Source organism: Myzus persicae, unplaced genomic scaffold (genome assembly GCF_001856785.1).
Source record: "Myzus persicae strain clone G006 unplaced genomic scaffold, MPER_G0061.0, whole genome shotgun sequence".
In the NCBI taxonomy this organism is placed as follows: domain Eukaryota; kingdom Metazoa; phylum Arthropoda; class Insecta; order Hemiptera; family Aphididae; genus Myzus; species Myzus persicae.
In genome coordinates this window covers 1,930-13,854 of record NW_019101194.1, presented here as the reverse complement: position 1 = coordinate 13,854, position 11,925 = coordinate 1,930, and the positions used below count along the sequence as shown (strand labels likewise).

Sequence of the window (11,925 nt, the reverse complement as noted above, 5' to 3'; positions counted from 1 at the left end):
ATATTGAATAAGCAAAAAGTTACAGTCCACGATACATTGGAATTCAGATAAATTTCGTTGGTTTTTCATAGCAAAGTGTTTATATGAATGTGAATCAAGCTTCGGCAATATTTATTATAATCAATATCACTCAAACCCATAAGAAAGCTTTAAACACCTTTTAAATAGTGGTGTAAAGCAGAAAATTATATATTGATTTATTAAAATGTTACAGTCCACGGTACGTGGGAATTCAGCTGCATTTTGTTGGTGATTTATTGCAAAGTGTTTATGTGAATATGGATCTAGCTTCGGCAACATTCAACATAATCAATATCACTCTAGTAATAAAGAAAGCTTTAAGTGTCCTCTAAAGAATAGTGTAATGTAGAAAATTCTAAATTGAATCAGCAAAAAGTTACAGTCTATGATACATGGGAATTCCGCTTCACTTCGTTGGTGTTTTATTGCAATGTGTTTATGTGAATATGGCCAAAATTGATGGTTCTCGTGAATATGGTATGTTTGAAAGTGTTAAGATTTTTTGATCTTCGCTGTCATAGATTAAAATTTTATTTATGTTTGAGTTAAAATGTTTAAAAGATATTGTATTTTCTTAGAAATTGTGTGTGTAGAATATTTTAATGGATTGAAAATTGTAGAATTTATTTGTGTAACTTGCGTTAATTCTGTTATTATAATTATTTTTTATGTTGATAGTTATATAATATGTTATTATATTTTGTATGGTATTATTTGGATTGCACCTATATGATAGTGGATTTATTTTTATTTTATTGGAAAATTTAGTGTAATATTTTTTATTGTTTCCCATCGTATTAATTCATTATTTATAAAGTTCGTATTGGACATGGCTATATTTTCGCGGCTTATTATTTTGGCCGAATTATTAGAATTATATAAATTGTCAGAATTATATTTTATTTGTCTATTCAATTTATTAATAATGGTTATTTTGCGTGGTGTTGGTTCTATGCTAAATAATTGTTTACTAAATAGTAGTCGTTGGAAGTATGGTATCTTTTATTGCATGAGTTACATAATATTAATATCCACCTGCATGCTGTGCTAGTCTGGTTAGTTTTGTAATGGTGTTTACATCGATGTGAATATTCAGTGTTATAATCGTTGGGTATTTTATTGACCTTGTTAAGTGCTAGTGATCTATTGTTCGAATGGTATTATATTTATTAAAGTAAAAATTTGGTTGATAATTCAGATGATTATAATAACTGTTGTGCCGTCGAATACATTTAAAATTTGAAGTTTTTTTGATTTTTGTTAAAATGATTTTTGTATGAATAGAGTTATGTCCAGAACGTTTTGTGTATTGATTAGTAATTCTATATTGATTACTATTCGATTTATTTACGTAACTGTTATTATGATTTTGGTTGGAACCTAAATTTTTTATTAACGAATTTAAGTTAGAAATTTTTAAGGATAATTGTTCTAATTGTTTTGTATTATTATCATTTATGGTATTTATAGGTTTCTTATTAATTTGATCTCTGATTTCATCAGGAAATTGTTCTGTTTTATCATTTATAATAAATTATATTGATTTATATTTTCTAATATTTCTTTTTAAATCAGTTAAATTATTGATTTCTAAAATTCCTATATAGACCTCGTTATTTCTGATTTTAATCCTTTCATTATTTTATATACCATTTCTGATTGTGACATCATAGGGTCGATTCTTTTGCATAAATGTTCTACATCGTTTATGTAGGTACGATGTTATAGTTTCATTGGGTAATTGCTTTCTTTTTGTAGCAAGTTTTTTAGCAGATATTTTACTGCTGGTGTCTAGAATTCCAATCGAAGTGCATTTTCTAAATCTGTCCATGTTATAATTGGATTAGATTATTTGAAATTGTCTGAAAAAGCTGATGCTGTACCTTGGAGATAAATGGCAATAAACATAACTTTTTGTTCTAAAGTCCAGCCATTAATATGACTTGCTTTATTATACTTCTGGATAAATAAGTTTACACTTTCGTCAATAGTTCCAGAAAATTCGGTTGGTTTATAAAAGGATTCAGGATTTTAATTTTTGTGTATTGTACCCATATGATAATATTATTACGCTGTGATTTAGATTGTTCATTTGTAAATGGATATAATATTTTTGTGATAGTTTATTTCTAATTTATTTTAAAATTGTTATTTTAATATGTTTGAATTATTAGGTTATTTTCTGTTTAAAACTGTAAGAATTGTATAATATTTCATTGTTTATATTCCATATAATATGATGTTTACGGTTTTTTGTGTTCAGGAATGACTATCTTTATTTCTTTTAAATATTTTGCAAGGGAGTTCCTTAGGAAAAGAAAATTTATTACAATAATATTATATAATTATGTTTATGGTGTTTTTATTTTTATTGAATTTAAATGGCAATTAATAGTTTGTAATTTGGTATTTTATGTTTTATAATTGTTTGTAAATTTTCAGATTAAGATTGCTTAATGCACATTTTTATTAATATATTTGTAACAAAACATTTAAGCAAATTTTTTGTTGTTGTGATTTTGATGGTCAACATTACGTGCATAGAAGTTATTGTTTAAGGGTGATTTTTGTATATTGAAACTAGAATTATAGATAGGTATATATTAATTACGAAAATACTATAGATTATTAATGTGAAATGTTGATAAAGGTATATTGTACAATTTTTATCGTAATAACAATTATAACACTACCTAGTTGGGCGCCATTTGTAGTAGAATAAAATTAACAAAATGTAGAAGTGGCGGATAAGGAGAGAGATGGTGTGAGAGAGTATACGAGACCAACACGGTGCGTGTCCGGTTAGCCAATAGCCTACAGATTCCATTTCTGATAGTTATTATACCACTACTTAATATTATTATTTGCCGAAGTACCTTCACTGGATGGTTTCTTCCCCCAAGACATCAAGCCATCACGCATAATTTATAAGAAACCATACATTATGCCTATTGTACTTATTTGTATAGATTGTATAATTTTCTAGTTTACAAATAAAAAAAATAGAAAAAAAAAAAAACTTAATATTATTATTAGATTTACGTGTTAACTCATTAACTTATCTCCTAGTGTGAAATATTAAATCCACTTGCCTTGTGTGGATGTGGGTGATGTATGTAGACCCTCGCTTCAATGGTAACGTCTCTGGTGTAGGTCGATGCGCGTTATTATTGCTTTACTACTTAATAGTACTATATCCTATTGTAATTTAATATACGTCTCTTTAATATAGTGCGTTTACTCTTAGCATTTGTGGTAGGACATAATTATGTTGTTAGGCAATTTATGGTAATTTTTAAACTTGTTCTCTGCAAGAGGTCTTTCCCATACATCTAAGTTTTTATACAAGTCGATATATTATCGTAAACGAAAGATAATTTTTTTCCGAGTAATATTGTGTTTTAAATAATTTTCTTACGTAATAATAATAACTTCATTTTTTACCAATAATAACAATGATCAAAGAATATATCAGAAAATAGTAGCCACTAAATTGTATTGCCGAATCTCAATAAAAAATACAATATTATAATACAATTGTAGCGTAAAGTAGGTATAAGTACAAATAAAAAGAGAGAGTGAATAAAAAACAATTTTAAAGAGGAGAATGTAAAATATGTATATTGGTAATAAACCGTTAATATAATATACGTAGTTATAATATATAAATACTGAAAAAAAAAATTATTAGCAAAGTACAAATATCGCAAAATACAAAAAACAATAATATAAAACTGATTAAAGTTACTCTCATTCATATTCTAAAATACTTAATACATAGTTTTTCGATTTCAATTAAATGTCTTCTTTCATGATCGTTGCAATTTAAAGGGGGCTTAACGCTTTTTCTTTCGGTACACACGAAAAGATTCAGTTCCGCTTATAGGTAGTTATTATTGTTTTCTGCCGTTTCCATCCAATTTACGTAATATTCAAAACTCATTAATTCCCTAAGATTAACGAGTCTGACCCTTGGTTGTTCATTATTGTTGCTGAAGAATTTGCAGATTCAGTTGATTCTTTGGGTGTGTCAACCTTGCTTGTCTGTGAGCCACTAAAATTAATTAAAATTATTAACTTCAATATGTATTTTGAGATATTAAACATACTATTATTAAAAATGTACATGTATTGAAAAATGTATTATTTGTTATTTAATTATAGATTATAAAAGAGTTCTATACAAATATATTGAAAGTATAAATTAAATATAAGTCTAACTCAGTAGTGGAATTACGAATTTTCCTAAGATTCATTCAAATCAGTTGTTTATTAGATTAGTCGAAAGGGTGTACTGTAGTGTGTGCTCTGCCCGTTATACAATTTAATATATAGTTTAATCAAATGTTTGTCATTACAATACTATATAGATTATGACTTTCAGAATTAAGAGGAGTTTCCATAAAAATTTTGTAATAGACAAAAGAGACAATACGACTAAACTTTCAATGATTGAACAAAAAGTTTAACCTGGATATTTATATATTCCGATCGATTGTTTATTATAATGGGCGCTTTCAAATAGGATGATCTATCAATTTTAACCAAAGTACACATTTTTTGATCCTTTTACAGATCGATTGAAAATTCTGAAATCATTATGAATTTGGCAAAAAACGATAAAAAATATGGCAAAATTCTTGATGGGTTAAATATATTATTTTTATTATTCGTTATCATTTTATCGAAATTATGGATTATTAAAGTCTAGATTAGAATAAAAATAAATTTAATGCTCTATGAATACAGTAAATTTAAAAAAAGTTAGCATGGTGCGAAATTCAGTGTTCGTAATATTACTAGTAGGTACCTGTATAGTGTAGGATATCACTATTCACTACAAAATACTACATCCACTATAGGAATACAATGAAAATAAAATAACAAATGTAATGAAAGTTTAATCAAATACCTACAAGTAAATTAAAATATAACTATTTTTGTTATAATGGTTATAAGTTATAACTGAAAAACTGATTTATATTTATCTACAGTTGCCTACAATTTTCAACTATTTAACAACCAATACTGTTTCAAACCTATAAAAATAAAATATGTATTTGATAATTCAATATCATTATATAATACTAAAAACAACTCAAGAGTTGAGACGGTTTATCTATACCTACCTACGATATTTTGCATTATATTATATTATCAATGTAACTAACTGTACAACAGTTACATTTATTTCTTTATATTATTATAAGTAATTCAATATTTATTTATTATATTGTTTTTGGCATGTATTTTAAGGGTATAAAATAAGTTAATTATTGTTCAGACTGTTATCTTTTTAAAAAAGGTGTTCAAGTGTTTACCAATTAATTCTTAATTTGAATAAATTTATATCCAGAATTATATTTGTCTTTATAATCGATCAATTTGTTCAGTTTCTAAAACAACATGAATATATGTGATTGATATTAAATTTAGATTTGTTTTCAATTTTATTATTTTATTTTAGTTATTATAATGACTAAAATTTTAATAAATATTTATAAATTTGTTTACACAAATGTACAATAGTATCTCTTAGATTCTTTGAAGTTTAGGTAAAAAGTACATAATGTATTGAATTAAAACATTTAAATATTTTTATATAGTTGTTTTAAAACAAAGAACCTAGTTATATGCAGTATTTTAACGTGGATAAGAAAAGAGCACGGAGATTATAATTTTTCTTTTAAAAATCTATAGAATTCTCTTTTATATCATAGGAAATCTTTGAAAATTACAGGATGTCAGTGGAAATCCAATTAACATGTAATTGGGTGTTTATTTTACATTGTAAATACAGACTTATTGGAACGACGTCGACAAACGTTGAACTTCACTTCTATTCTACAATTGCAAATCTAACTACCAACATGAGCAACCTATGGTGAGACCGTGTAGCTATTTTAAAGGATAACCTTGTGACTACCGAGTAGAAAACCTACAGCTCAAAGTAATATAATGTGATTTATTGAATTAAAAAAAAAAGAAATATGTATATATGCATATACAATATACATAGTATACCTATGTAATGTGAAAGGTAATGAAGGCAATAACACTGCCTTTTCATATATATTTTGTTAAAAAGAAGAGTTTATTACTACAAGTATACACTAATATGTACAAATTCATCAATTTTAAAATATTGTACATACGTTTGTGACATATCGTATTAGGTATTTGTTTTTTTTAATGTTTATTTAAGTATAATAATGAACCACATAACAGAGTAAACTTTAGATAACATAAGAACAGTTGAACGTTGATCATTGAATGTACATTATAAAATATCCAGTATATTATCCTGGATTTATAATCCACATCAGTCAGTCTAAATATATTTTACAATAATTATTATTAAGTGTGTTTGAGTGAATTCAGTCCAAGTCAGTGTATCGCATTAAATGGAACTGAAAACATATGGGATTGAATGTAAATTATCAATTTGATTTGATAAGTATAGTTAAGTATGTGTTATTTTAACAGACACCGAATTTAGAATTTTTTAAACGTCGGGTTGTGCTACAGGCTACAGCTGTACAATCAGTACCTAATACCTATACCTCAATGTAAGTATGCAGCTTATGTAAAAAAAATAGATACAAATAGCAATAAATATATTATGACTTATTTATTAATCATTGACTGATTTCAAAAAAGATTTTTAAATTTTTACTATGGGTTTATATATTCATATACATATATGCATTCACATACGATATACACACACCTAAACACATTTCAATCAATTCTATATCAAAAATATAGTTACTGAGTTTGTTGTATATATCATTAGGTCTATATTGTCTTAGTTTATGTTTTATTATGTTATAATACATTATTCTTGGCTAAGGCCGTTATGTTATTTGTTTGAAATCAATAAACCATGGAGGAGTCGCAGAAGAATAATATACTACTTAAAAAATATACTACTTTATGTAGTATATAACTAGTATATTTATCATTTTTTCTCACCCGATTTCCTACATTTAATATACACATTATAATACATCCACCTGCTACTAAAATGGAAAACATTTTTTTTTTTAAACATTTTACACAAAATAGGTACTTATTTATATTTTATAAGTGATAATAAATTGGTACCTTCGATTCAAAATTACAAATCTATAAAGAAAAAATCCTAAGCAATTGAGTATTGACTATTCTAAACATGTGATGTATTGGAACGTTGTCACTTATCAGTAATAAGTGTTATAATTTAGTAATAATTTGTAATACTGTTATATTCTATGTTCTAGGATCCAATATCTACTACTGAAAACCCTCGAATAATGAATCGTTGTTTAAACTTGAGAAAATAATTTCTTCAAACAACGTTTACTGAATTAGGTCGATTTGATAACTTATGAAGGATTTAATATTTTAATAATCATACAAATTTAAGAAGTTGATTATTTGAATATTTTAGGGGCTAAGCCGGAGAGTCCCCTTAAGTTCAGCCTATATGATAGAATATGTTTGGTTTACCACCCTAGATTTATGTAGTTTGTTGAATCGTTTCTCCGTCTTACACACGGACGACATATCAAATTTTCTGCACTTAACTTAATCTATTACGGCTTATATATGTAACATGCTTATACATTATGGAACATTATCTATGTTCTTTTCTTCGTTTTGTATGATATTTAAATTTTCAAGTGATTTATGAGTAGGTAATTACAATTTTAATATTTGAAAATGCTCATAATTATCATTAAAATTAAAATATCGTAAATTCCGATAGAGAGAACATCGCAGATACTGTTGTTACCTGAAAGTTTGAAAATATATGTCAATTCACTCTGCTATCAAAACAAGCAGCACACTAAATAGTAAATACTAATGCAATATTGAAACTGGTGAAGGAAAATGATGGTGTATTTGTAAGGCGGATACATCACACGACGTCCTCTTAATCAATTTGATAATTTAAAATCGGTTCAAAACATATTATATGAAATACTTTTGTAGCGGATCACATCTGCGTGAGGCCGTTACATATTATATAGTTAAGTATAAATAATAAGCAAATATAGATGTAAATAATAATAAGGAAGAAGGCTCTTAAGGTCCATCCCCACTGCTCCGGGACGGGTCCGGGCCGGAATCCGTCCGGGTACGAAAAAAATTCTATCCAATGCATTTTAAATGTGAACATTCACATTTATCCGGGCCGGGCCTTGAACGGGCGTCCGAGTCGGCTCCGGGCCGAAAAAATATTGTTCCCGACAATTCTCTATCAGGGTTCCCGGACGGGTTTGACCCGGATCGGGCATGTCCTGACCAATGTGAATGATGTACCGTGCCGGGTACGTATAGTATCCGGGTTGTTGTTTACTCCAGCATCCCTCAAATAGATCTGAGTATCTGAAGGTATTATTTTCTAATAATTTGATATGGAATTCGTATCAATTCGTTTTCAACTAACGAAATTCGTACGACCTTTCTTCCAATTAAAAAACAAAAAAATTGTGATTTTTACATTCATACATTTCCCCAGCACCTTTTTCTCATGGTAAGAAAACGCTTATTGAGTATTTGAGAGTGTTAATTTTAATTTTTTTAATTTTTAAACTTGGGTGCTAAATAGCTCTTAGAACCCTCCTAGTTGCAACTATGTTGATTTTAAATACTTTTGTACACACATTACATCAGAAGTGTACAGGATTGTATCAGGAGTGTACAGGAGCGTACATGTCCCTACAAGTTTGAGTTACGAGCGTGAACGACACGTTACGAGCCTTGTGAACATGGACGAGTTTAAAATTATGCCCATCTGAAAGTTATTGGCCATTCAACTTTTGTTTCGGTCTTTACTTTTCATATATTTTAAATTTTTAAAAACGGATTCCGAAAAACTTATCGAAATTGTTCGAAGTCATTCAAGTCTTTATGACTTGAGCGACCCCAAGTATAGTGATGTGACACACAAAGAAAAACTTTGGAAAGTAATTGATGAAGAATTGAATCAACCAGGCAATTATTTACTTTATTTAAATTCAATTGTATAAATAATAAAATCTATTGTATTATATCATATATTTTAGTATATTTAGTATGTTTACTTAAAAACTCGTACTTAGATACAATTTATAATTACGAGACTTACGAATACATTTTAAAATAGACAAATCTATAGCATATTTGTGTAATATTATGTGTGTATTGCAGTATAATTATTGTTTTGCTATTATAGTTAAATAAAATAAGACCCATAAAAAGTGAAAATACAATGTGTCAAAAACTTGTAATAAAAAAACTTAAGTTAGCTTCATTTAGTATTTAAGCTTAAATTGAAGTTAATTTAAAAATTAAAAGTAAACTAAAAATACTTAGTTGTATATTAAATATTAATATGTAATAAAAACTTATATATTAAGTTATATTATATATTATGTATAATAATATTACAGATTATATAAAATTATTTTGCCACGAAACTAATCAGGCTTCGGAATTAAAAAAATCTTTAAATGTTTCTCTGACCTGAAATGCTTGTTGGCTTGCGTTACCTCCATGCAAAGGGACATTTTGTAATGTAATCGCATCTGAATTATGATTTACGCTTCTCGATTGATCTATTCGATTGTATACTTGTTTACCATCGTGCGTTTTTATAAAATTGTGTAAGACACAAGTAGCCAAAATTATATTGTCCGCGTTCTCTGGTTTGGCTTGAATTCGTCTGTTATATAATCGAAACTTTTGCGTTAGAATGCCAAATGTATTTTCCACGACTCTTCGTCCTCTACAATGTCTATAGTTGTATATTCTTCTAGAATTGTCATGTAGCTGTTTGCCTGGATAAGGTCTCATTAAATACTCTTTCAGCGGGAACGCCTCGTCCCCCAAGATTACGTAGGGAACAACATTTGTTGTTCCAGGAAGAGCAGTGCTTGGTGGCACGTTCAATTTCTTCTGATCTAATCTATTGCCTAGTTTAGAGTGCATAAAAATCCCGCCATCGCTGTTCCTTCCATATGCACCAACATCAACAGCGATAAAGTTATAATGTGCATCGACAAGGGCCATGAGTACTATGGAAAATGTTTTTATTATAATTAAAATATTGCGAACCACTGTTAGGTGGCGCTTGAATCACAACATGCTTCCCATCTAATGAACCTATACAATTCGGAAAGTTCCAACAATTCCAAAACTCGTTGGAAATTTCCTTCCATTTGGCAGATGTGGGTACTGGCATTACTTCTGACATCAGTTTGTCTAATATAATTTTACATGTATCTATCACTATTTCGTGAACAGTCGAATGTCCTAGTCGATAACTGAATGATATTGTTTTCATAGAATCACCTGTTGATAAAAATCTAAAAAATCAAATAATTTTTATTTAATATTAATAAATTATAACCAAACCTAAAAAACTCAAATTTAAATAAACAAATAATAAATAATATATTTTGAAAATTACATTACGTAGTTAACAATTTTATTTTAAAATTGTTAATACATTTTTAATTATAAAATAATTTTAATATTCGCGATTTTGACGAATTTTGTCAATATTTGAACTTCAAAGGTTAATAAAAAAAATTGTGCATATGTATTTAATATTTTTGAATGATATTGTAAGATCAACTTGTGTGCAATATTTTATTACATTTTCAAATATTTTGTCTTAGCGAAAAATTTTTATCAATATTTAAAAAAAAAATTTAAAAGTCAAATTTTTCAAATGCTTATAGATGGCATTAAAAATAAAATAATAATAATAAAAAAACTAAATATGTTTATGATATTGTAATACAATATATAATAATATATTTTTATTATATATTTTGTCTAGCTAATGTGTGCAAGACTAGGTGGTATAATATCAGGGACCAATATAGGAAAGTTTTGAATAAAAAAAAACAACGAGTGGGCAAGCCGCAACCAAACAACTCAAATATAAGTACGATGATCAACTTTCTTTTTTAAAAATAACCTTTCAAGAAAGATCAACTACTACCAATATCGATTGTAGTGATTCTGAAGAATATGACGACACTGCATACATGGACAATCCTGGATGCTCCACGAATATGAATATTAGCATCGAAAATCCAATTAATTCTAGTACCTTTATACCTATGCCAACTCAACAACCAACTTTATCTAAATTTTCTAAAGGAGGAGGGAAAAAAATGACAAAGAAACGGCTTCAGCGGTGATGATGAAATATCTATTGGATAAAAAATCGAAAGAAGAAAATGAAACAACACTAAAACATCATGTAGATACATTTTTAACAGGAATAACTTCTACAATGAAAACGTTGGACCCATATCGTGCTAACATAGCAAAAACAAGGATTTTTTCTATTGTTCAAGAACTAGAAATGGACCAGATAATGAACGATCAACGTCAAGTATACACACCGACATCTCAAATACCAGTTACTCAAAACAACACAAATATGAACAGAAGTATTGAACACATTCAATCACAGTCCACTGATGAACCGTACTATCAAAATATAGGTTAGTTCTACAGTATATTATAAAATATAAAATATTTTTTTTTAAATATTTTCATAATTTTTAAAAAGTTTTTGTAATAATAAAATTGTATAATATCATAAGTTAATTTTTCCTTCATTTCTAAATTTTTTCTTACGATTTTATAAACAGTTTATACTAAGTATAATTTTATAATCATAAGTTAATTTGTATTAATATTTTTTTGTTAAAAGCTCAAATAATAAAAAGTAAAAAGAATATGGTTAAAATGTTAATAATTAAATGATTAGATAAAATATTTTTTAGAATATATTTTTCATTGAAATTACCTTGATTGTCTAAGTTGTTAATTAAAATTAACTGTAACATTTCTATTTTATTTAGTACCTTAATTAATGTTTGTTGAAAATAAATATATTCTTACCTTAAACATACT

At 27.2% G+C, this 11,925-nt stretch overlaps 1 protein-coding gene across 1 annotated transcript; it reads right to left on the bottom strand.

Moving 5' to 3' along the window:
• Positions 1–9,471: 9,471 nt before the first annotated feature.
• On the bottom strand, positions 9,472–10,059 carry LOC111028163 (protein ALP1-like). The gene has a single exon (XM_022306708.1). It carries the CDS (start codon positions 10,057–10,059, stop codon positions 9,472–9,474), a length of 588 nt encoding a protein of 195 aa, XP_022162400.1.
• Positions 10,060–11,925: the final 1,866 nt, after the last annotated feature.